Consider the following 25,967-nt stretch of genomic DNA (forward strand, 5'->3'; position numbering starts at 1 on the left):
AACAAGAATTTTCTCTTACCTATGGATAGGGCAGTTATCAAAATCGAGAAGTTGAACACTGACACAGAACTATTATTTAATCTGGCCTCTCCCAGTGGGCAGTGGTGCGTGGTGAAAGCTCCCCAGACAATTAGAAGATGCAGGCAGGGCTGGGAAGCCTGGTGGGGATGAGAACCGCCCAGCCCACTCTGTGCTCTGGCCAAAACCACAAAGACCCTCGCCTCCCTTTCTCAATTCCTCTCTCCCCAGCGTGGGCAGCTACAGCCCTGGCAAAGGTGGCAGGCTGGTAAAAGGCATTAACCCCTTCTCTGCAGACTGGAAGCACAGTCTGGTCTCTCCGGCTGCCTGGGCAGAAGCTTCCGCCCAGCACCGCTATAAATAACCTGGAGGGGGCGGGCCGTGGGGCGGTGTCACTGCGGAGCGTGGAGGCGGTGGGGGGGGGAGAATACCCCCCCTTCCCGTGCCCAGGGCCATACCTTGGCCGCCTGGCGCGTTGGGGAGGGAGGGGCCCACACAGCTCTAGCCTGGGGCGGGGGAGGGCGGGACTGCTGTGCTCTGAGGTGCGCTCTGGTCCGCAGCCGCTGAGGGCATGGGGGGTCCCGCGGGGCCCCCGCGCCTTCTCCACGCCCCGCACCCGCTGCTCTGCCTGCTCTGCCTCCTGCCACCGCTGCTCAGAGTAAGTGCGGGGAGTGGTGGCGGGTGGCGGGCGGGGAGGCGCGGGGTGGGGCAGCATCTGTTCGCAGGGTCGGGGCGCTCCGTGCTCTCCTGACTGCGAGGCGGTAGGGGGTCTCACTGCTCAGTTACTGGGCTCGGTTTCACTTAGCCCTGTTAGGAGTTGAATGGAGGAGGTCTTAGGGCTTGGTCGCCAGGATGGGGTTGGGGATCCCTGTGTCCGGTGATGGGATGGAGATGTCCTGCCTGGATGAGGGGGCAAGTGGAGGGGAGATAAAACTCTTCACACCAGCTAGGATGGGACCTGGAAGGCTTTGTGGATGAGCAGAGCATTCTGGGGGACGCCCTAGTGTCTAGGACATGCCCTTCCTCGGGTCCAGAAATTTCCTGTCCCCTGTCCACTCTGTCACCTCCCCCATAGATCTCGCTGCATCTCCCCTGCAGGAGCCTCAAGTCCCTTCCTCACTCCACCCCAGTTCTGGCCCTTCCCCACAAGGGACCCCCAGAAAGCTGTCCCCTGTCTCCTGCAGCCCGGTCCCCACGCTTGTCTCAGTGCCTGAAACCAGGCAGCCCTCAGTATCAGATGAGCAATGGGGCAGAGGGGCCACTTGGGGGAACCAGCCTTGCCAGGGGTTTCTCAAAGCTGTGGGTGTGCCCACTGGCCAGAGTCAGGGTCTGCAGGTAGGAGCCGAGGGTGACGGGATGGAGAGGAGCTGTACAGAAAGAGCTGAAGAAGTGGGGGTGAGGCTAGGAGGGGGTGATTTCCAGAAACAGATGTCGGAGGAATCTACCTCTTACCCTCTCCCCATTTTACAGATGGGGAAACTGAGGCTCGGAGAGGAAGGGTGACCTGTCCTAGGCCACACTTTTCATGAAGAGCCACGACACTAAAAGGTTTCAGAGGCCATGCAGTGCAAGGGACAGAGCCAGGCTGGAGGTCAGGAGGCCTGGCCCCATCCCCATATGTACACAGAGGACTCCTTCGTTCAACACTCATTCAACAGATGGGTAGTGAGCGTCCACTGTCTGTGGCAAAGTGGCTTTGCAGACAGACCTGATCAAATCCCTGCTTTGGGGCTTAGTGTGTGACCTTGGACAGGCTACTCAAATTTCCCCAGCCTCAGTTTCCTCCTGGGTAAAATGAGGATGATTTTGGTGCTTACTGAATAGGGTTGTCATGCGGAATAGTTGAGACAGTACAGGTAAAGCTCTGAGCACCATGCCTGGCACAGAGTAAGCAGAGATGAAGGCACTACGGGCCCTGCCCTCCCAGGGAATCTGGTCAGGTGGAGGAGAGGAGTGGGCACCATGCTGAGGTGTGGTCAGTGCCCCGATGGGCAGATGTCCCCTAGACCTGCCAGGTCCTTTTAAGGACATTGCAGGGATGGGTGGAGGCTGTGGAATGGGTTCACTACCACCCCCTCCTGCCCACCTCCCACTCCCGATGTCTTGGGCTTTGAGCTCTTTCTGCCCCCTGGCACTTGTTCTGGGGATAAGTGCCTTCAAAACAGTTGGTGTTAGGGCCAGGGTGGCCCCTCAGCCGTCACCCTCTGGGGGCCATGATGCCAACCGCCCAAGCTGGTTAGACGGAGAGGGTGTCTGGTTGCTGCCCCAGAGCCCGGCCAGGTTGAGGGGTCTGTGGGAGGGTACCCTGGGTCCCGGGGACGTCAGAACTGGCAACCTCAGAGGCAACAGTCTGCTTTCCCTGTAGAGTCAGCCCAGGTCCCGCCCCTAGCTCCCCAGATGGCCCAAGACTAGAGACTAGTTACTCACCCAAAGTTACTCAGCACGTAACCAGCTAGAGAGGACCGTGGTCTCTCTAGCCCCAAAGCACAGGCTTCCTTGCTTTGGGTCTTCATGGTAATGGGATTTGTTTCTGGGTCCTCGTCCAACTATTCTGAGATTTCTGCTCTCTATGAAAAGAGAGTAAGTGACCTGGAGCGGGTGGTGGGGAAGGAAGGCGATCCAGGAGGGTCTGGCCTCCAGCCCTCTCATTTATTCAATAATACTTGATTCAGCCAATATTTAAGGAGGATCATGCGTGGTAAAGACATAAGGGTGAAAACAGCAGCCCATGGCCCCTGCCCTATGCAGTTGATAGCCTAGGAAGCCGCTGGCCGAAGAAAACAACGGCTAAGAATGAAGTGTGTATTTACAAACTCTGGTCACGGGAACTGAGAACAAGTGTGTGCAGGTATAAGAGCCTCTGCCAGGATTGGGAGGAAGTCTGGCGGGAGGTGGGCAGGATGGCAGGGACGGAGATGGGGTGGTCCTAGAGGGAGGCTGAGAGAAGAGCACGCTGGGAGGAAGGCTCTAGAGTCCCAACCCTGAGAAGAGATGGTGCGAGGCTCCAGGGGGCATGGTGGGTCCGGGTGGGATCTGATTTCTATCCCAAGGGCACAGGGAGTTCAGGGCTTGCTAAGCTGGGGAGGGGCCTGATCTAAAGTGCAGTTGTGAACATTCCAGCTGGTGGTTGAGTGGGGAGGACACCCTGGGTCAGCCTGCACTGCAGGAGCCCAGCCTTGACCCTGGTGCTACCAGCTGCCCTCCGAGGCCTTTGAGAAGCTACTTTGGGAAGCAGTGCTGAAATCATGCAGGCTTCTTGGGCCCCGGGTGCCATGCTACGCCCTTTACTGAAACACTGGGAAGGTTGGGACAGTTATTTACAGACGGAAATGCAGGTTGGGTAAGGCTAACAAATATGGCTGCTGGATTCCAAACCCCTTGATTCTGACCTTGCCTCCCGCTCTGTGAAGACCCCAAGAAGTCTTGTCTGGGTCCAACCCCTCAGACCTTTGAGCAACAAGGTGCTCCCCACCAGGGCCTTAGAACAGCACTTCTGTGGTCTCTTGCCCCAGGTTCTTGCTTCTGGTGGGGCTGTCTGTCCTGAGAAGGCTCAGCAAAGAGGGAAGGCCCAAATTCCAGAAGCCTGGACCCCCGCTAACCTACACAGCTCTGCCCAAGACCAGGGCCAGGGCCCTGCACACACACCCAGGGTCTGTGGAGGGTTGGGGGCAGGGGACTCAAGGGCCATTTACCAGAAGCTGATTCATCTAATAACTCTTTCCCCCCAGTTCAGCTACTCTCTGAGTGTTTTCTAACCTAATCAGCTAATTTAGTCTCTCTGTTTTTGCCATTTTGTTGATGTTTTAGTATTTTTTTAAAAAAACCAGTTTGTCTGCCTATTTAAAACCCCTATTCCTACTAAGTCTCAGATTTGCAGCCCTTTATGAATTATGGGACTATTCCGTATTCTCTTAGCTATCATTTTCTACTTTATCTAATTTTAAGCATTTTTAGGACTCCTCAGTCAGTCATAAGTCACTTTACTGAAAATTCTAATTTTTTAAGATGTCGTTTCAAATCTGCCAGAGGGAGGGATATATTATCCAATAAGCTTGTTTTGTTCATTCTGTTCAGCATTCTGTTTAGACCACAGGACTTACCACATGCTTGGTACTGTTCTAAGCTCGGACACACATTACCTGTTTTAAGCTTCACAACCACCCTAAGGCATAAGACCGTCAATATCCCCATTTGACAGATGAAGAAGCTAAGGCAAGGTCATGTGCCCAAGGTCACTCATCTGGTAGTAGCAGGGCCAGGATTCAAACCAGGCAGCCTGACTCCACACTCCCTTCCCTTCACGAAAGTGTAAGACACTCAGATGCCGAAACAAATCAGAAAGAGGTGACTTTTAGGCAAACTGGATATTAGATGAGTTGATCATTAAGGAGATAATTTTAGGCCTAGTGACCTGTTGTAGGACCTCTTGCAGGCCAGCTCCTGCCTTCCCTACCCCCTTGCTCCCTCAGACATCTGTATGCAGGACCCAGGGCTTGGCACAGGTCAGAGAAGAGGGACAGAGGCTAGAGGGAGCCACGGGCTTTCAGAGATGAGAAAGAACACATGCCAAGGAAAGACCTGGAAGTTTCTCCAGGCAAGTTGGTGGCTGGATTCAGACTAGATGGGAGAGTGGGACATCTTAGAAAGAGGGACCTGCTGGAACACTCAGGGTAGGGAGAGCCCTACGGAAAGCTGCTTCGGGCTCTTGGGGCCCTCACTCAAGGTCCCGGCAGCTAATAAGTTAGAACTGAGCAGCTAAAAAGTCTCCCCTGCCCTGTTCCCGGAAGATCCCACATGCCGCGGAGCGGCTGGGCCCGTGAGCCATGACCGCTGAGCCTGCGCATCCGGAGGCTGTGCTCCGCAGCGGGAGAGGCCACAACAGTGAGAGGCCTGCGTACGGCAAAAAAAAACCAAAAAAAAACCCTGAAAAATAAAAAGTCTCCCCTTCCAGGAAGCCTGTTCGGATACTCCAGAAAACAATTACCTACTTCCTTCATCTGACTGCCGGTCCCTCACCCTCTGCCTCAGCCCGCCGCAGCTCCAGTACTGTCTGGCCTGTGTCTGCTCAGGGCCCAGAATCTGCCTCCTCACGCCCAGTCCCCCCGCTTTCCTCCCTCTCTTCTGCCCCTCCTTCCCTCCTCCCCATACCCTGTCTTCAGTGTCCCCATCTCTTCCTCCTTCCCCCGGGTAGGGCCTGAGTTTCTCCTTCCTCTGTTCCTAGCTCAGGCTCAGTGAGACCAGTGAATGAAAGAAAACACTGGGGAGGAACCCCGCCCCCTCCAGAGGAGTCCTCTCTGACCTTGGGCAGAGAGGGAGAAGGCAGGGAGGGAGCTCACCCCGTTCCTGTCCAGTACTGGCAGCCTGGCTGCAGGACCTGCGGTCCCAACTCTCCCAGGCTTAGACCAGCAGCTAAATTTAGAGGAAGCTTTGTCGCCAATCCAGGAGGGAGCACGAGGCTGGGCCAGACCCCCGGCTCCAGGGAGGTGGCACCTTTGAGGCCCGCCTGGCGCCTGGGCCCCAGGTTCTGCCTGGACAGGGCCCAAGGTGGAGGAAGAGCAGCTGGCTCTTTTGTCTTGGCTCCCCTGCCAGGGCCTCTCCCTTGCCCTGTATAAGGGAGGGCTTCCAACTCCAGGCACACAGAGGCTGGACCCGGGCCGTCCTCAAAGGGAAAATTCAGAAAGAAGGCTACCTGACAAGCAGGAAAAGCCCAGAACTGAGTTCCCAGAATTGGGGGTAGGGGTGCAGCTCTCTCTGGCTGAGGGGACCATGGTCTCATCCAAACAAACATTTATTGAGCACCTGCTACATGCCAGGCTCTGGACTGGGAACTGGGCACCCAGATGTGAAGCAGACAGATATGGGCCCTGAGCTCCAGCAGCCTGTAGCCTCATGGGGCGGGGCTGGGGGGGGCAGCTCTCTGCCCCTATGACAGCCAAGAGCTGATCAAAAGTCCAAGGTGTCCCCCACAAAAGAGAGATAATGGGGTCTTCAGGTAGCTCAGAGTCAGTTCTAGAAGCCAGACTTCTTGTCTCCCTTGAGCAAGGCCCTGCCGGGCTGGCTGGGTCTCCCTCCCCTCCTCCCATGACCTAGCTCTCTGCCCACAGGCCCCCACTCCACTGGTGAGAGCTGCTTCTGACTCACCTTTTTTTGGAGCTGGGGTCCTCCCAGCATCTGCAGACCACAGGCTTTCACCCCCTCACACGGGACCAGCTCTTCAGTGTGTATCTGACCAACTTGTGACCTACCAGACTGTCTGAACAGTCCTGCCTTAGCCCCTTACCCGCTGTGTGGCCTTGGGAGGTGACTTCACTTCTCTGGGACTCAGTTTCCTGACCTGTAAAATGGGGTCATTCACAGCCACCTCAGAGGCTGTTGTGAGGATTAAATGGGCTGCCCTGAAGCGTTTAGAGCTGTGTCTAGCACATAGTAAATGCTGACTTCACATCCAAGAAGCCTCTTTCCCACCCTCTGTCCTCTTAATAGCATCCCCAAACCAGAGGCTTGCCGCTTCTTGAGCAGGCCCTGTGCTTCCCTGCCTCTGAGCCTTTGCTCGCTCAGTTCCTGCCCCTGGAATTTCTTTCTGCTCTTCTTACCCTTCATCCTACCTTGGCCCAAGTCCTTCCATCCTCTCGGACTCAGCTTCCATGCGCAGTTTTCTCACCCAGCATCCACTGAGCACTGCTGAGCAGTGAGCCTGGTGAGCGAGGTGAAGGTGCGTCTTCAGGGGCCGCTGTACACGGGAGGGGTGTTGAGGGCTGAGAGGGGGAGCCCTGCTGGCTGCAGAGCTTGGAAGGCAGAACATGGGGTTTCTAAGAGGCTTTTCTAAAGGAGAAGGGCTTGAACTGCGCTGTGGGACTCCCCCAAATGAGGTTTGAACCCCCCATTACTGAGCTCCCTAACTGTACCCCTCCTAAAGTCCTTGACAAGAGCCACCATGTAACACGTGTCTTCTATGTAGCAGCTCTTGACAGTCAGTAGTTTGTTTAATGCACACCAAAGCCCCATGGGGTTTATATTATCCCCATTTTAAAGGCGGAGGCCAAGGCTCAAACAAGTTAAGTAACTTGGCCAAGGCCACAGAGCTGAGAAGCAACATCCCCAGAGCCCTGAACGTGGGCATGTTTGCAGTCTGCTGCCTCTGAGAGCTCATCACCCAGGCCTTGGGGATAATGATTCATGGCTGTGTCTCTGCTTTCCCTGGCCCGCTGTGGGCTTTCTGGGGGCACCGGTCTCTCCTTCCTCCTCCCTGCCCGCCCCTCCCCCACCTACCCACCACCATTAGCAGCAGCGGCTCTGTCCAAAATGGGCACCTCCAGGGTATGTTGCAGGTCTGAACTGAGTCAAATCCACCCAACCAGCCCCCTTGAAGAGAATGAACATCTTTGGCTTTGCCAGCTTATTCGACCAGTGGAGAGAAGGAGTTGGAGATGGAGCCCAGACTTGGGAATTATTCCACAACCACTTCTGATCTGCTCGCCCATTCTGCCCAGGCTTGAACAGCACACATCAATACCGAGCACGGCAGCCAGTGCCCCCTGCTTTGCTCAGCAAGAAGACTCAGCCACGGCCTCAGATGACAGCGACTGATACAAGGACAGCCCCACAGTGCCTGAGTCCTGGCAGAGGATGCCCGGCCGCCCCTGTCCATCAGCTCAGAGCCAAATGTTCAGACCCTCCCGAAGTTGAACATGAGATGCCTGAGTGATGGGGCCACAGTGTGGCCACTGGGGGCTTTGAGAAAAGGAGCTTGCATCTAAGATGCAGAATCTGGTTGGTCGGAGTCCACCATCAACACCACATGCCTCTGCATTGAGCATTGCCTCTACCATGACTTCCAGAGGCTGGTGGCTCACTAGGAACTCAGCCCTCCCCACTGCCCCCAGAGAGAGCGTACTAGCTGCTTCTCAAACGAAGAGAAGGGGGATGGGAAGGGGGGTTGGGTTAGGCTTAGGGCCCACACTCTCCCCTGACCCAGCTGAGGGTGGGGCATCAGAACACTCCCAGGACCCAGAGTGTCCCCTCCCCAGCCCACCTCACCCCTGGCAGGTGGCTCTCTGGACAGCCAGGCCTTCATGATCCCAAGAGGCTGATGCTGGGGAGCTCCTGGCAGCCCTGGGATATGTGAACAGCAAGACCGTGGCCCCCAGCGTCTGTCCTGCAGGCCAAGCGGCCAGAGCTCCCGGCTGATGGCTCAGGAAGCCCCTCACAGTAGCCAGACACACACACACTACACGCACTGTACACATACTACTCTCACACCCCACACACCCCACACAGACATATACACACCCTGCACACATACGCCTTGCACACACACTAATCTCACACACAGCACCTCTGCTTCCCAGCGCTTCCTCCTGCCTCCAGCCCTGTGGAGACAGTTGGCAGAACCCAGGTGCAGTGAGTGCCTGTAAGTGGCGGCTGTGCCGTCCTCAGCTCTCCCACCTGACTGAGCGGGGTCATTAATTAGGGGCTCCAGGTCGGCGTGGTGAGGCTGGGCATGCAGCCTCCAGCCCCAGCACAGGAAATGGACTGAGCCCGACGTGGGGAACGTGATGTTTGAGGGCTGTCGGGCTCTGGTCCTGGGGACATCCTGGGGCAAACATTGACCCAGCTGCCAGGGTGGAAGTATCTGACAGGCAGGAGAAAGGGGAGGGGCTGCCCACTAGTGGGGCAGTGCCTTCCAGAATCCCAGGATCAGGAATATCGGTGTTGGGGGGACGTGCAAAAGTCTTCTTGCAGGACTTCCCTGTTGGTGCAGTGGTTAAGACTCTGTGCTCCCAATGCAGGAGGCGGAGGTTCGATCCCTGGTCAGGGAACTAGATCCCACATGCATGCTGCAACTAAGTAAGCCTGCCTGTCGCAACTAAGACCTGGTGCAACCAAATAAATTTTTTAAAAAAAGTCATCTTGCATACACATGTGCAAGTGCACATGTGCGCACTCAACTGGCCACAAGGTAAGAGAAGTGGTGGTCTTGGAAAGAATGGGAGACAAGGGTTAGAATTTTAGAGGGCATTGCTTTTGTTCAGTTTCACACCATGCACTTCCCAGCCTCTCTGCCTTTGAACGTGTTTTGCTCTCTATCTAGGATGCCTTTCCTGGCCCCACCCTTATCAGCTGGGCAAACTCCTACTCAACCTTCAAAACCCGCATCAGCATGACCCCCTCTGTGATGCTACCTTATTCCTTCTCAGCAAATTGTAGACACTGTAACAAGTTGATTACCCATCCATCTTTTCCTCCAGAAGATGGTCCCCTGAAGGGCAGAGATAACCACATCTACTTTGTCCCTCTACATCCAGCATTCCCTCATGATTTTTTCAGGAGATGGGATCCTAGATGGTTTCTGTCTTTTGGATGGAATTGCCGTTGTTGCAACAGTCACGTTTGTTCCCTGGCAGGTGCTCACATTGGCACAGTGGTTCCTCCCTTTTCCCCTACTCATCCGTCTGGTTGCCCCCAAAGTGCCACCTCTTCCAGGAAGCCTCCCCTGTCTTCCCAAGTCCAAGTTAGGAGTCCCATGTGTTAACATTTGTAACTGCCTGTTTACTTGTGTGACAGGGAAACAAAGTCAAATCATCCACTCTTCTCCCCTCTTTTCTGCACCTTCCAAGTCTAGGGGATCCCTACCTGGCCCGGGACTACCCTGAGGACACCGTGTCCCCCAGCCAGGGCCTGACACACAGTAGACACAGTACAAATGTTTGCTGGGGAAACGAAGGGCTGGCGGACACCCCCACCCTAGCTTTGCTGACAGAAGGACACAGGGCACATCCCATCCAGAAGAAGAGACCCTTGGGGGCCAAGGGATGGACAGAGCATTAGTCTTCCCTTGGGAGCCAAGATGCACTAGACCACTTCTAAGGCCTTTTCAGGGTTCCAGGTCTGGCCAGGCAGTTGTTCTGCTGTGTGGCCTTGGGCATTTCCCTCCTCTGTTTTCTCCTCCGTACAGCAGAGGGGTAAGGGATGAGTGACAGGACGAGGCGGGGTGGGGTGGGGGACAGGCAGACATGTGCTGTCACTGTCTAGCCGGGGCCTGACCCTCATTTCTCCTGTCCTCTAGGCGGCCGGGCCCAGCCAGGCACCCAGAGACCAGCCCGTGTGGATGCTACTGGAACAGTACTGCCACGCAATCATGACCCTCACCAACCTCTCAGGTATGCCAGCCCCTGCCACCACCGGCAGCAGACTCCGGAAGCTGGGGGTGGGCCCAGGGCCTGGGGGAGAAGTGGGCTCTCCCGGGCCAACCCCAGCTCAGCAGGTGGGGAAGGGTGACTGGCTTCCAGGCCCGGGCCTCATGTCTGTCCTTGGGCAGCCCCTTCCCCACTGGGGCTCAGGTCCTTCACCGATGATGAAGAACTTGGCTGGGAGTCGTCCTCCAGCTCCCGGTTCCCTGCGTCTACACCCAAGGAAGCTGGCTGGCCTGGCATTCAGGTGCCCGAGGAGGGGGCACCTCGCTGCTCTCAAACTCCGGCCAGACCGGCAGAAGGTGTAAAACACATTCTCCCGTTGCCGTGGCTACAGGTGTTACCTCCTGTAAGAACCTGTGAAGTAGCAGCTGGGACCCTGGGTTCTGACCCCTTAGAGTTTCCTGGCGGCTGATTCAGAGTCAGGGTTATAGCCACTGCAGAGCCAACTCAGAAGAGCCCCGGGCCTTAACGGGCTCTGGAAAGATGTCCCCAAGGCCCCGCCCAGTGTCCTGGCCTTCTCAGGGCTGCATCCACAGAAGCAGCAAGGAAGGAGGAGGGCTGTGGGTGCCCTTGGGATGTGGAGCTACTGCCGGAACACAAGGAGACAAGGGTGCTGGCCAGAACTGGGACCCAGCACCAAACGCAGCCCGAGTCACGCATAAAGAGGAAAACCTTGTTGTCTGCCCTCCTTAACAGTGGAGTGGTCGAGAACTCAGGTGTTAGGGTTAGACAGACCCAAGTCTGGATCCTAGCTCTTCCACCTAACAACTTTGTGACCCTGGACGAGTCAGCCAACCCATCTGTACTAATTTGCTTGGGCTGCTATAAAATACCACAGACTGGGTAGCTTAAACAACAGAAATTTATTTTCTCATGATTCTGGACCTTAGAAGTCCCAGACCAAGGTGTCAACAGAGTTGGTTCCTTCTGAGGCTTCTCTCCTTGGCTGGTAGATGGCCATCTTCTCCCTGTGTCTTCACATGGTCTTCCCTCTGTGTGCGTCTGTGTCCTATTCTCCTTTTTTTACAAGGACCCTGGTCACATTGGATTAGGGCCCGCCCTAATGACCTCATTTTAAAGCAATGACCTCTTTAAAGAACCTATCTCCAAATACAGTCAAATTCTGATGTATTAAGGATTGGGGCTTCAACATATGGATTTGGGGGACACTATTCAGCCTATAACATCTGAGCCTCAGTTTCCTCATCTGTTAAAAAGTGGTCAAAGTCGACCTCAGAGGCTTACTGTGAAGGTTGAAAGAGAGACCGTGGCTACACCAGCGTGCCAAGCAGCCATCGGGCAAAAAACGGAGGCCCCCCCATTTCAGGAGAGCTCCCACCCTCCCCTCGCCAGAGCTCTTTGCTCTCGGAGGCAACACCTGTTTATCAGCAAATCCACCACCTTCTCCCTGCCCTCCCTCTTTGCCCCGTGTGTGGCATGGACCCTCGCCTTCCCCGTGACCCCTGGCAGGTGATACGCGTCCTCCCCACCTCTGAGCCTAGCGGAGAGAAGTCCCAGCCTCTCCAAAGACGGACGAGCTCTGCCCGGCTTGACTTGTAATATCATCCGTCTGTTTATAAGTGGAATACGTATTACGTATATTTAATTTGGAAAAAAATATTTTTAAAAACCAAAGAAGACGATAAGTACTCATTATCCCACAACCCAGGAATTTTTTATAATGTTTACATCTGCCAGAAGTGTATCAAACCATAGAGCCTCATGTTTTCTCTTTTTTTCCACAAAACTGGAATGATCCTGTGTCTACAGTTTTGTAACCTGCTTCTTCCTGTTGTAATTCAGAGTGAACATCTCCCTGTGTCGTTAATTATTCATCCACCACGTTGCTGTGGTGCTGCCTAGCACCGTGGGGACGCATCACCCATTAACCATGCCCCTGCGGTGGGACATGCAGGCTGTTAGGATGCCCTCGGACTCAGGGAATAGGTTCTCAGGTCCCCACACGGTAGGGCTGTCCTTTTAGGTGTCCACTGATTGAGAAAATGCATATTGACTGACAAAGTTCAGAAACAAGTAGAAACAACCTATTGTTTAGACATACATTCATGCGATAAAACTGAAAAAACTAAGAGCAAAGGAATGATAAACACAACATTCAAAAGAATGTTCCCTCTGAGGGAGGAGTATATAGATCAATTTGTAAGTGATTGGTAATGATCTAGTTTTGGATTGGGCAACAGATTCCTTATATGTGCTACTACATACAAACTTCCATAAAAGAAAAGACTAAAATAAAATAAAGTTGGGCCGTATATGGACTAATGATGACAAGAGGTCATGAATCAAAGACTCGGATCAATTAAAATGCATGCCCCTGAGGTCCAAATAAAGGAAAAACGCATACTCCCAAGAGACTTAAGGCAGGCTTTAAGTGGATTATTTCTGTTTTATTCATCACAGAGGAATCTAATAGAGCATATACTGTAAGTTGTAAGGCATATTATTTTTTCAGTCCATAGGCCATGTAAGGATCCAGATGGAATCGAGGATTCCTTGAAATAACTCCCTAATCCAACACACACACACACACACACACACACACACACACACACACACACACACACCAGGGCTGGTCAAATGGGAAGAGAACCTTGTTCTGGGAGGCAGGGCTGCTGCCAGGGCATTTGTTCTTTCCGTGGTGACTCACTGAGCACAGGCCTGGAGCATTCTGATGGGTGCTAGGGACTGCTTAGTGAACATGACCAGCCCTGCCCTCTGGGAGTCACAGTAGAAAAACCAACAACCTTGATGTGACATCGACCAGCACCCGGCAGATGGAGGCATGGAAAAGGGCCACCCACCCCAGACAAGACAAAGGAGGTGAGGGCTAAGCTGAACGTTAGAAGGGTGAATGGGAGTCGGCTAGGCTAACTGGAGCACAGCGGTAAGGGCATTCCTGGCAGAGGGAACGGCACGTGCGAAGGTACAGAGGGAGAGAATGTCCCCAGGGAACGGCGAGTTGTTCCAAAGTGCATCTCAAGTTGAGAGGAGCGAGAGGATGGGGAATAGACAATCATGAAGAATGTTGTTTGCAGTGCTACAGAGCTGGGCTCTGTCCCGAGGGCAGTGGGGATCTGCCCTTGTGAGAAGTCACACGGTCTTAGAGAAATCACTTCCTCCCCCCGTGAAGGAGACAAGGAGCCCAGTCTGCTGTGGAGATGAGGACGGCCTGGGATCCGGTGGAGAGGAAGTTCCTTTTCCTCCTCTGGGCCTCCCTTTGGCCATCTGTAAACGACAGTGTAGGGTTGGACGGTTGCCAGGGGCCTGAAGCCCGCCCCCAGGGCTCAACCTGAAGACACCAGGCCATCGCCCCTGTGCCCGCGTGGAGTGGGGTGGGCTGGGGAAGGAGTATCTGGCCTGGCCGGGGGCACTGTCCCCAGTGTTGCAGGGCAAGAGAGGGGCACCTTCTGGCCTCTCCCAAGCCTCCGTGTCCTCAGCAGTCCCACCGTAACTGCAGTGAAGCCCACAACCTGTCCCAGCCCTGTGTACTCCCTGTCTCTTCAGCTGGACAGAGCACAGCCCCATCAGACATGCAAAGGCAGAGTCTGTCCCCTCAAATCCTGTTTTCCAGCTGATGTTTGATGGGTGGTGGGATGAGCGAGAGAACGTGTGTGTGCTGTGCAGACACGCGACCGTGCGAGACACCGTGTGTTTTTCCATTGTGCTGTGCACGCCTGTCTGGTGTTAGGCTGTGCGCTGGAGGACCGTCCACTGCCCCTGCAGCTGACATCAGAGGCGGGCTAGGGGCACCTGACCCACCCCCGCTCTGCTCATGACACCCAGGTATCTTCCCCAGCACCTGTCACACTTCCCTGAACTTATTTGCAACCTGTCCCACCAGACTGGGGGCACACAGACGGTCCCAAATACCACTGCCCCAATGCCTGGCCTGGGAGCTCACCTCCATCCCAGGGACCTCCCACCCACCTCTGCTTCCTTGGCTAGCAAAAAGTCCCAGACTTTATTAATTGTAGTTGAATTTAATCTAAGTGAGGAAAGTTTTTGCTCATTACAATATCTTCCTCGTTTACCTATTTGCAGACACTAAACTGAGCTATAAAATCAATTTGTTCCAAAGCCGCTCCTTTTTTCATTTTTCTCTCTGTCGCATCAAGGATAACAGACAGTCATACCTATGATAATAAACTCCATGACGAAATGGCCCTGCGTCCTGGAAACCAGGGGACCCCAGGTCTGTGGGCCTGTGCTCAGGCCCTGACTGCCCCGTCAAGATGCAGAATGAACTTTGCCTCTGCCCCTGAAATGGTCACTTCCCAGAGGAACCTATATCACATGTGCTGTCCCAGTTAAGAGCAGTCCAGGCCTCCCAGGCCAAGCTTCCATTCTTCGTTTGAGACGATAAGTCCTTGGCCTATGGTCACGGGGCACTCACCACCCCATGAGATAGCTGCTTTTCCTGTGCTGCGGCTCTGGTGATGAACAGGTTAATAACTTAGCTTGATCTCTCCTCTTCCCCCTGGGCTGGGATCAGTGTGTGGAGAGCCTCCTTTGTGCATGAATGAGACTAATTCCCAATGAAGAAATGGGCTGATCCTGCCAGTCACACTCTAGCCTATGTGTGACCCTGTGGGGCAGGGCTCAGTCTGGGACCAGGGCCGAATCTCAGCCTGGGACTGGCAACAGGACTCTGCCTAGGGTTGGAGTTGGGACTCAACTGATCCTCACCTGCTCCTGGCACTAGTTATCAGGGACCTCTGCCTCTGCAGCTGCCCGAGCTGAGCCAAGGGCTCTGTCCATTCAAAAGGCAGAAGACAGACCTGGCTGGCTGGTCTGCACCTTGTACCTGCCAATCAGCTGGCCGTGGAGAGATTACTGTGCTCAGCCCTGGTCTCAGTGCTCTCTGACTCTGCCTGGGCAGTGACAGCAGCATTCATATGGAGGCTGGTGACATTGGAGCACACAATGGCAGCCCAGCCTGCCTCTTCTCCTCTCCCTGCTCAGGGCATAATGCTGGCTCAGGGTGGTCTCAGCCTTCTCTGGCAGCTTTGTTCCCAGTGGAGGATGGCAAGAAGGGATAGGTCTAGCTCCCCTGGGGCTTCCAGCCCAGCTGGGACTGGGTCCCAGCTCTCCCTGCCCTCTGAAGATAGAAACACATACACACACACATGTGCACACACATGTACATCTTCCTTTGTACATCTGCCTTTGCATCTCATAACTCAGAACCAGAGATTGTCAGGGCTGGGAGCGGCCTCTAAGAACATTTCACTGATGGAGAAACTGCCCCAGAAGAGAGGGTGAGAATTGGGGTAAAATGCGTAGAGAGTAGAGACAGAGGCAGAGACAGTAAAGACTGAGTTGGGGCCCTGTCTCTTGAGCCCAGATCCCCCCACTCAGCAGGCATGAGCAGTGGGCCTGCGCTAGGCACTCAGTGGAACCACAGGGAATTATGGAGCAGGCAGTCCTGAGGGGCCAGTATGGAACCAGTTTCAGGCAGCCCTGCCCAAGCCAAGAGGAAGAGAGGGTCTCACTTCTCACTTTATTCCCTCTGAAACCCAGGGCGGTAAGACCCGGGTGTGTGAAATCCTCCAGATAATTTCAGCCAGATTCTCCCCTGGACTCATGTCCTTAAATGACAACACCGCCCCCGCCCCCAGTCACCCAAGCGGGAGACCTGGCATTATCCCTGCCTCCTGGCTCCTGTTGGAAGCCACCCCCCCACTCCTCTCTCCAGTTCCTCCTCACCGGGGCTGGCACTCCCCGAAGTCCCTCTCTATCCCGGCCCCCACGGCTTGGTCCGGGTCTGCACCCATTCAGGCCATTTGATCTCACTAGACTCTTCGGTGGCTCCCTTGCTTCCTTCGAAGCCCCTCCAATCCACTTCCTTCCTAGAGGCTAAGGGGACTTTTCTAGAGCGCACATCTGCACGTGGACTCGCCACTCCCCCTGTCGCCCCCTCCAGTGTCCTCGCTCAAGGAGGAGAAAGGCGGCGAGCCACCCGATTCTGGCTCCTCGGGCGGGCGGGCGCGCGCGCTTTGCTGCGCCATGCAACCCCTGGGCCTCGATCCTCGGACGGGTCATTCCGCTCACCAGGCCCACACTCCCCGTTCCCGCCACCCTCCCCCGGACGTTGCCGGGGCCTGAGAAGGCGGACCCAGGGCAGGGCTGGTGGGCCGGGGGCGGGAGCCTGGGCCGGGGCGAGAGGAGCCGCCTGGCCCCGCCCCCTGGTGCCGCCATTGGCCGCGACCTAGCGGGTGGACCGGCAGCTCCGTGCGCTTTGCAGCTCCTCTCAGCCAAGGTCCCGACTTGGCAGCTCCGGGCGATCCGGCGCAGCGTCCGGAGGCTGTCCGGAAGGTCGGGCTGGGCGAGCAGGGCCAGGACCCTGCGCTCTCTCGGCCGCTCTGTCTCGAACCCAGCCCCTGGCAGCCACGCCGGACGCGCACTCACACTCCCTCTCGGCGCGCGGCTCCGGGGCGCGATGGACGCGGCACTGCTCCACAGCCTGCTGGAGGCCAACTGCAGCCTGGAGCTGGCAGAAGAGCTGCTCTTGGACGGCTGGGGGCTGCCCCTGGACCCCGAGGGTAGGCGGGAGGCGAGCGGACAGAGGCGGCGCGGGCTCCTTCCCTGGCGCGCTGGGTGCGCCCAGGGCCCCGCGCTCCGAGCGCCTCGCGCCCTACATCTTGCGGCGCCCCGCGCCCCCAGCAACCCCTCTGAGCCCCGCTCTGCTCTCTCCCGTCGTCAGGTCCCTACTCCTACTGCAACACGACCTTGGACCAGATCGGGACGTGTTGGCCCCGGAGCGCGGCCGGAGCTCTGGTGGAGAGGCAGTGCCCCGAGTACTTCAACGGCGTCAAGTACAACACGACCCGTGAGTGTACCCCGGACCCTCCGCCGCGGGTTCAGCACCCGCCTCCCAGGAGGGCGGTTTAGGGGGTAGCGAGGGCTCCGGACCCAGCGTCGAAGACCTGAGGGCGGTGGCACCGTCCTACGGCCGGCGTTAAAGACATAATACTGTGGGCGCTCCCTCTGCCCCTACCTCACCGTTAGCTTCAGACCTCAGTAAGGCAGTGATTTGCCCACGATTTCCGTGCTCCAATGCGCAGAGAGCCCAGAAAGGGGAGAAGGAAACACTTCTTTCCTTTTGAGGACGAACCTCTCTCCCACGTTATATACTCTTGGTGCCTGAAGTTTCTCCATTAGGGCGTCTCTGTGTTTAGCCAGTTTCCGCCCCCCATCTCGCCGGGGAGGTGGGAAGGGGTGGGGCGCATAGACTAAGTTCCCAACCCCCAGGGTGAGTGCCACGATCAGACTCTACTGTGGGAGAGGAGGAGAGCAGGAGGCAGGAAAAATGGGGTGAGGCTTGTGTTGGGGGGCACGCAAAGCGTAGCCGTTTCTGGGTCGGAGTGTGGGGTGTAGCCTCTTCCCTACCCGGATGTCCCCGGACTGGCCCTCTGGGCTGTGAGTCCGGGGCGGTGGTCAGCATTACTCCTGCTACCCAGGTAACGCATGGTGTCTGAATCAGGACCGCCCACCCCCACTCCCTGGGAGAACAGCCTGTGCTCTCCTTCCTCCTGGCCAATCACCGGCTGGCTTGACACTCTGGGGAGGACGGCAGCAGAGGCTACAGGAGTCACACAGCATCCAGGTGGGGTTGTTCCGGTTGGGCTCTGAGAGGGGAGGGGGTGCCTGAGTCTATGCCCTGTGGAAGGTCTGATGGGAGCCAAGTGGGAGTGTCTTGTGAGGCTGTGGAATGCAGCATCACTAGCCCACCCTGAACAGCCACTCACATTTCCAGCCCCGCCCCACCAGCAAAGAGCCTTCTGAGACACTGGGCAAGAGTGGAGGGCAGCTGCTTGTCTGAAGCCCCTTATCCTGGAAGCATCATAGCAACCTGTCTCTGAATGTGTGTCTGAATAGTGGCACAGCTCCCCTGTCGCCTCACTCGCACGCGTGCGCACACACACACACACATGCCTGTCCAAACTCAGGCCTTTACCCTGAGAATGGTTAGAGGGCTAGACCGAAGCATCTGCATCTGAGGCTGAGTGGCATTCCCCTGTCTGCACCAGCGGAGGGCTCTCGTGTCCCAGAGAACAGCTGTGCTTGGAGGAGTCCAATGGCAGTGGTGCTCCTAACGGAAGGGAGTGAGAGAGGTAGTGGGGCTGCTGAGGAAGATTTCTGCGTCATCTGACCACACTTCCTATCCATGATTAAAACAAACCTCCCTGGGAGGAGGTGATGTCCCTGACCCAGGAGATGTGCAAGCAGAAGGAATGGCTTCCACGCTCCTTCCCAGTCCCGAGATTATAAAACTGTATGTTTAGGATCTTGTGAGCCGTGTGGGGTGGGGCAGTGGAGATCCGGGGCCCTGACTCAGTCTAAACCCAGAGACCAAGCGCTAAGTGAGGTGATGCGGCCCCTCCACCCCACGGCCTGTGGACCTGAGGCAGCTCTGCTCTGGTTCCTACAGCCTGAGCTGTCCCCTCTCCCCTCAGCCAGCCTGGAGCCCCCGAGGACAGGGCCTGGATCTCTTCTCCATTGCCAAGCTGAGCATAGTATTCAAACAGTTTATTAAACAGCTACTATGTGCCAGCCACTGCCCTGGCGTTGAGGCCCCCACTCACAATTGCAACAGACAAAAGGGATACAGAGTGATAAATGCCCTGATTGGGGAGTGCAAGGGGGCTATGGCACGAGGAGGGAGAGGGGAGGGGAGACGAGAAGACTTCCCAAAGGAGGTGCCGCAGCACGTACCAGACCACTCACATCACGTCAAATGAGAAGCTGAAAAAAAGGTCAGGGTGCCACGGAGGTTGGCAAACGTAGTGCCAATTAGCCCCTGGTACTAATGAACAATTTTCTTCATGTGGACCAAAGTGCTGACTGCTGGCAAATGGGAGAAGCGTGTGGGGCAGAAGCAGCATTGCCATTAACCAGCGTGGCGGCTGAAGTGGGAAGAGCCAAGGTCGCTAATGGCAATGGCAATGGGGTGATTGATTTCTCTCTTCCCCTGCCTCCTAGCCACCGCTTCCTCCTGCTCTGTTTGCCTTTTCAGTGGGATCTTTCCTGGAGAAAGAAGGACACGGGGAGGGGAAAAGCTCCTATGAGAAGCCTGGGGGAAGAGGAGGAAGGGTCCCGGCTCCTCTTCCTACCCAATTTTGTTATGCTAGAGCCAGACCCCCGCTGAAGCCTCATGTTTTAGAGAGCGGGCATTGCCTGCATGGGACAGAAGCTTAGGCAACAGTCCTCGTGTACTTTCGTCCACTCAGCTGAGCACAGAGAATCGGCCACAAAGCTCCCAAGTGTGGATCATGGTCCAGGTGCCAGCTACCACTGAGAGAGCTTTGCATACATAATCCCATCATCCCCACCTCCCTAAGGCCTCCTGAGATATGTACTGCTCTTATGCCCATATTGCAGATGAGAAAACTGAGGCTCAGAGATATGAAGTCAGTTTTTTCAAGGTTATAATCAGCTCCCTCAGCCGTCACTCTTTTTTTTTTTGGCGGTACGCGGGCCTCTCCCGTTGCGGAGCACGGGCTCTGGACGCGCAGGCTCAGCGGCCATGGCTCACGGGCCCAGCCGCTCCGCGGCATGTGGGATCTTCCCGGACTGGGGCACAAACCTGTGTCCCCTGCATCGGCAGGCGGACTCCCAACCACTGCGTCACCAGGGAAGCCCTCAGGCATCACTCTTAACCACTGGGCAGCACTGCATCCGTGAGAGACAGTTTGCGAGAAGAGCTTAGAGGGACAGGAAAAGACTCATGCCTTCACCCTGGAGGATCAGGGAGGTTTTAGCCTCTGAACTGGACTTCTGGGGACAGGTGGGATTTTAGTAGGTGAAAGTATAGTAAGTTTAGGGGAAGAGGTGGGGACCGTGCTTTGTGCCTCGGGACTGGCCAGTGTTACATGGAGCACAGGTAGTAGGAGAAAGAAGCAGATGAGACCAGATGGCTGGATGCTGGTCAGATGACTCACAGTATTGCAGAGGACTTCACCTTTGGTGCAGGAGGGAGCCTAGGGGAGCTTGTGAGCAGAGGAGCTCAGCTTTGGGACACAGAGCCTCTGGTGGCAAAAGGAGGGGTTAGGAGACTACTGTAACTGACCCAGGTCAAGTGGAGGCTGCGAGAGCAGAAGAGGGCAAGGATGCATTTGTAACTGACAAGACTGGCATGAGACAGGGAAGAGGGAGGATTCAGGGACCACACTAGGAAAATGCTGAGTACAGTAGAGGATATGTGGTCTGAGGAGCTGGAGGGACGTCTGAGTGAAGATATGGAGAACGCAATTGGCTGGTTGAGGAAGCCCAGGCTAGTGCCTTGGTCTGGAGACAAGGTGTTCAGGAGTTTTTGTGTGGTTAGCTAACAGCTACGGGTAGCAAGTGTGGGAGACTTGGTCAGAGCCTTGTTATTCTTACCCAGAGACTGTTTCCAGATTCAGCAATGGCCAAGGGAAGGGAAGGGACTTGTTCAAGGCCACCCGTGCTCGTCCATGGCAGGACCCAGTTAAGTGCCCACGTGTCCGAGTCCCCTCCAGTGTTTTCCCCCACCTGGTGCAGGTTCTGTGTGTCTGTACTGTCTTTGACCTGTGTTAACTCATTAATCTTTACACACACCCAATAACAGACATAGTATTATCCTCATATTACACATGGGGAAACTGAGGCACAGAGAAGTTAAGTGACTTTCCCAAAGTCACACAGCTTATAACAGAACAAGGATTCTAACTAAGGCTCTGCTGCCTCTGAGAAAGCAAATATGATGGGTTAAACAGAGAAGGAATTTGTTGAAAGGCTATTGGGGAGCTTACAGAATTACTGGATGGAATGGAGAACCAGAACCAGAAATGGGGTCCCCAGCCAAGAACTCAGGGCAAAGCTGGCCCAGTGAGGGAACCCCTACTCTCCCTGAGTGGGCCCTGACAACGCCACGAGCCCTGGCCGCCAGATGGGCCATGGCCCTGCTGGCATCACTGCCTTGGGTTTTTAAGCTTCCTGCAGTGGTCCCCAGGAAACACTCTGCCCATCTCCATTTTGTGGGCCCCCAGCTCACTGATGTCCTCGGGGCCAGTGCATCTGTTGAGGTGGGGGGAGTGTGGAGCTTTGGGTCCCACACTCCAGCTCTGGCTACAAGGGAGCCTAGAAGATGAGGGCCTGGCATTTCAGCCCTGTGGCAAGAGGTGTTCTCTGCCTCTCCCAGGTTTCCCCGAGGCCCATATGGGAATCAGGTTCAAATTCTGGGCCACCCAAAACTATCGTAATGTCCATACACAGTAGAACCTGGGGCAAGTCCCACCCCCTTCCTGGGCCTCAGTCTCCCTGTCTGTAGGGAGAAGGGAAGTGGATTAGCCCAGCAGTGGTCTGGCCAGAGGTGGGCACTGTATTCCATTTTCCTCCCACCTCTCACCTGTATTCCACTCCTGTGCCCATCTCTGTGTGCGTGTCTCTCTCTGTGTTGTTCTCTTTGTCTCCATGGCTCTATCTCTGTTTCTATTTCTATGTGTGGTTCTATCTCTGTCTCTGGGTGTATTTTCTCTCTGTCTCTTTTTGTGTGTATGTCTCTGTGTATTTCTCAGTCTCTATCTTGTTTTCTATCTATGTGATTCTCTTTCCCTCCCTCCCTCCCTCCCTCCCTCCATCTTCCTTCTTCAGCTCCCTTCCTCCCTCTCTCTCTCTCCCTCCCCCTCCCCCTCTCTCCATCCCCCCTCCCTCCCTCCCTTCTCCCCAAATCCTCTATCTCTCCCTCCTCCCATCCCTCGTTCTATCTGCCCCACTTAGGCACCTCCCCTTGCCTGTCCCTGTGGGCCTCGTGTCTGCAAAGGAGGGTCCCGCAGCCTCGTGGACAGGGTCATTTTCCTCCTGCGGAATCACTAAGCCCAGCCCGGCTCAGCCTCGGCTCCTTGACCTCAGGCTCGCACCATGTCCTGCTGAGAATGGCAGGCCCATCTATACTGAGACATCTGCCAGGACGGGGGAAGAGACGCTTCACCTAACCCAACCCTATGGGGAGGACTGGGGGGTCTCCACTTCCCAGAACCCCAGTCTAGAGACATTCTGAAGCCCTAGTTGTGTTAAAATGGAAACACATAAACTGGGTGGTCTCCAGCCACGGGGTCTTCCCACTGGGTCTACCTGCTTCTGCTCAGGAGCCAGGGGTGATGAGAAAGGCTGAGCCCTGTCCTCACAGAGCCCCAGGCTGCTTAAAGACCAAGCTTACACGAATCAACCATCAGGCGTTGGAAAGATGGGTTTGGTGGGCACTAGAGCATTCCTGGAAGGCTTCCTGGAGGGGGTGGGAGTGGTTCTTGAAGGTCTTGAAGCAGTGGGGACATTACATTTGTTGAGGACAGGCCTGGTCCTGGGGTGAAGCCTCAGGGAGGGTCCCAGGTAGATGGGCCCCTGGGTTGAGGAATAGAAGCTGTGACTCCAGGAACTCAGGTCTGCATTCCCAGTCCCCAGTGAGACCCAACCACACCCTGACCCCTGAAGCCCAAGGGTCAGCAGTTACCCTGTGTGTGAGAACTGTCCCCTGCTGGGAGAGAGGGAAAGTGGGACAGGCATGACCATCACTGAGGGTCTGGCTGAGGAAAGGAGGAGGAAAGAGAGACAGAGCAGAAAGGATGCCCCTCTGGCCATCCAGACACCTGAGAACTTCCCAGCTGTGAGGCCTTCTGTGCTGAGTTCAGCCCTCCCCGCCTCTGCTGCTTAAGGCTGGGATATGACTGGACCGGAGAGGAAAAGACACTTGCCCAGGGTCCCACAGAAAGCCAGCACCCTGAATAGCCTCAGCAGGCTCTGGGGGCTCTCAGCCCACGCTCTAGCATTTTTCCACCTCTGCATGCATGAGGCCCAGATAGCTGAGAAGTGTAACAGTGGAGTCTCAGCTGTCCCTCTGCTTTAGGACCCTTCATCTCAGGGAAGACCAAAGATGCAGCCCCCCGCCCCTTCCCCAGGAATCCTCCACTTAACGTCCCATTCCCTGTCCAGGTTCACCTTTTATTGGGTTTGTGGGTATGTTGCCTTTTCTCCACTAGAAACAAGCTCTTCAAAGAGGCATAAGACCTGACCCAGCCTCCCAGAGGCTCCTGTGATAGAGAGAGAGAGAGATTCTTAAAGAGCACTTTTTGCTATTTGCTCTTAAGTGAAATAGCACAGCCAAGGCTGTAGGAGTACATGGGAGGAAGGTGATTCCAAAAAACAGGGAGAAGCAAGTTGGGAAGACTTCATGGAGGAAGTGCTGGGGAGCAGGGCCTTGAAAAATTGGGCCAGTGATGTGTCAGGTGGAAGGGAGGGTGGGAACAGAGGTGGAGAGGGAATAGGGCTGGATCATGGAGGCCTTGAATGCCAGGGCGTGGGCCTCGGTTCTGCTAGCATTAGAGTCCGAGCTGCTTGTCCGTAGCGTCATGATGCAGGACTGGAGTACTCTGGAAAGATGCCGCTTGATGTCCAGGATGTACCATCTAAATCTGAATCCAGATTGGCTGGGAACTTTGACTTTGCCCCTCCCCTCCCTCCTGCTATTGAGTCAGAGGCTGCAGCATCCTTCCCTGCCCACTCCCTCCACACCCTGGCAACCCCAGCAGGGTCTGGAACCCCAGGGCAAATCGCCACCCCCAGTGACTCTCAGGACCCACCCCACAGGACCCCAAATGCAGTTCACCCACCTCAGACCAGGTGCTCCAGAGTCTGGCCAGAACTTCCTTTCACAGCTCCTGCAGGGGTGGGGCTGGAGGCGAGGAACAGCAGGAAGAACCCAGACTCAGCTTCAGGAGAGCTCACCGAGGTCCTGGCTGTGCCTCGATTCACTGAGTGCCGGGCAGCTCCACCCCATCTAAGTCTCAATTTCCTTATCTGTGAAGGACACAGAAAACATACTAACCTCATGGGGCCCCGTCACGACTAGGAGACGACGCTGCCTAGGGCTCCCCGTGCCCAGCTAGGCTCTTGGCAGCAAGGGGAGGAGAGCGAGGCCTAGGGTCTGGAAAGAGGAGGAGTGTCTCCAGGATCAGGTCCTTGAGGGTCCCACTCGCACCGAGGATGGCTGTCCTGAGGTGGTGTGGCCTTCTGTTGTCCCTGAGAGGCACTAAACTGAGTGGTCTCTGGATGGTGTCTTGGGAGGGGGCGGTCTGTCTACACTAAGAGGGTCTGATCCCCAAAGGCCTCTGGAGAGAAGCAGCCCCTTGGCCCCCTGAGTCCCCAGACTTAGGACTCTGCCAGCCAGAGATGTGTTCACCGCCCACCCCACTCGCCCACCCCCGTCACTTCACATAATCCTGCTTGTCTCACCTTTGGGCAGGCTTTTCTCCTCTTTGGGCCTCCGTTTCTCTGTACAGGGTGGGCGGTGTGCTGGGTGAGTTGTCGTGGCCCCTTCCCCTGACATCCTCCCCTCCGCGGCAGCCTGTGCCGCGGGCTTCCTTCTCTCCGCTTCCCTCCGCTGGCGGGTGTCATGGCGACGAGCTGCTAGGGATGCCTGGATGGAGGGAGCCCTGCACAATAGGGGCTGGAGCAGGGGTAGGCACCTCCTCCCACTTGCCCCTTCCCTGGGGAGGCCAGTGATCTCACATAGTGAGCTGGATTCCACTCACACCTCTTCCCTTTTTATGGGCCCACTGTGGTCTCCATGAAGCTGCTTTGTGCCTCCCTGACTCAGTTTCCCCACTGTCTGCTGTAAGTGTGGACATTTACCCCTGCCATACATACTCAAGGAAGGAGGGGCATCATGGGTGAAAAGCCCTTCAGAAATAGAGAGCTGAGGGTTTGGGGAGGTCCAGAATGGACAAGGGGGTCTGGAGAGCAGCGTCCACACAATACTGAAGAGAGGGGAAAGAAATGCCCTTCTCTCATCCCAGATGTCACGAGCAGATGGCCCCGAGGAGGCCCTTCCCAACCTGATGACTGGGTTGGTGATAGCAGATTCCCGATCTCTCAACCCAGCAGGTTGGTCCTGAGCTTGGGTGAGCGTCACCAGCTGCCCCCACCTCTGCCCCACCAACGTGCGGTGATTAGATCAAGACGGGAAATGTTCAGACTTAACTCAGGGAGATGCACATTGTTTGGGAAGCTCAGGGAGACCGTGCTATTGGCACCACGACTGTACCGTGTTTTCCCCAAATGGTCTCTTAACTGGAGGTGAAAAGCAATTAGTCATGCCCACAGTATCACTACCTAGTCCAGGCAGTAGGGATCTTTCCCGCAAAAGAAAAGTGACCTAAGGTGTAGGTCCCAAGCCAGACAGGAAGGAAATAGCTAGGTCTGCAGTAGTCCAATTGCAGGAAAAGCAGTAAGGGGACCGAGGGTGGCGTATCTGGCCCTTCAGGCGTTTTCTGCTCTGGGGGTCCAGACACTAAGTGGCTAGGACACTGCAGAGGTGCCACAACTGACTACATCTTCTGGAACACAGGGTAGCAGGGAGAGCCTCTCCCTTCCAGAAACACTGACTCCGGGATCTCCCATGAGAAAGTGTGTCCTGGGGGAGAGAGATCTATTTCTGCCTCTTCATTGCTGGTGACCGTGGACATGTCTCCCTCTTTGGGCCTCTTGAGACCAAATGAAGAAGTTGCCTCGCCCTCTTAAATTGCCAAGGAGATGCCTGCTGACTCAGTTCCCAATTTACTTTCTTGCCTGGAACCTGGAGGATGCTGACCACAGGTTTGCTATTTCAGATGGACACCCCTACCCAGCAAGGGTTGGACTTATAGTGTCAACCGTTCTGGCAGCGGGGCTCAGAGTGTGCCATGAGTGTGCGACTCAAGGTGCTCCTGCACGTGGGACAGT

General features: G+C 55.8%; 1 protein-coding gene across 13 annotated transcripts in view; it reads left to right on the top strand.

Annotated features, from left to right (window-relative positions):
- The first annotated feature begins 529 nt into the window (after positions 1-529).
- Positions 530-25,967, top strand: part of CRHR2 (corticotropin releasing hormone receptor 2) — a 44,600-nt gene continuing 19,162 nt past the window's right edge. For 10 of the 13 annotated variants that reach the window (XM_060156896.1, XM_060156895.1, XM_060156897.1 and 7 more), the window contains exons 1-3: positions 530-676; positions 10,085-10,178; positions 16,936-17,061. In XM_060156896.1, the coding sequence (XP_060012879.1) occupies positions 590-676; positions 10,085-10,178; positions 16,936-17,061 (307 nt within the window). In that variant the 5' untranslated portion in view covers positions 530-589. Of the gene's footprint in view, positions 677-10,084; positions 10,179-16,548; positions 16,775-16,935; positions 17,062-25,967 lie in introns of those variants that run through there. The other 3 variants (XM_060156900.1, XM_060156905.1, XM_060156908.1) reach the window with 1 other exon arrangement.

The sequence above is a fragment of the Lagenorhynchus albirostris genome, chromosome 8 (genome assembly GCF_949774975.1).
Source record: "Lagenorhynchus albirostris chromosome 8, mLagAlb1.1, whole genome shotgun sequence".
NCBI lineage: Eukaryota > Metazoa > Chordata > Mammalia > Artiodactyla > Delphinidae > Lagenorhynchus > Lagenorhynchus albirostris.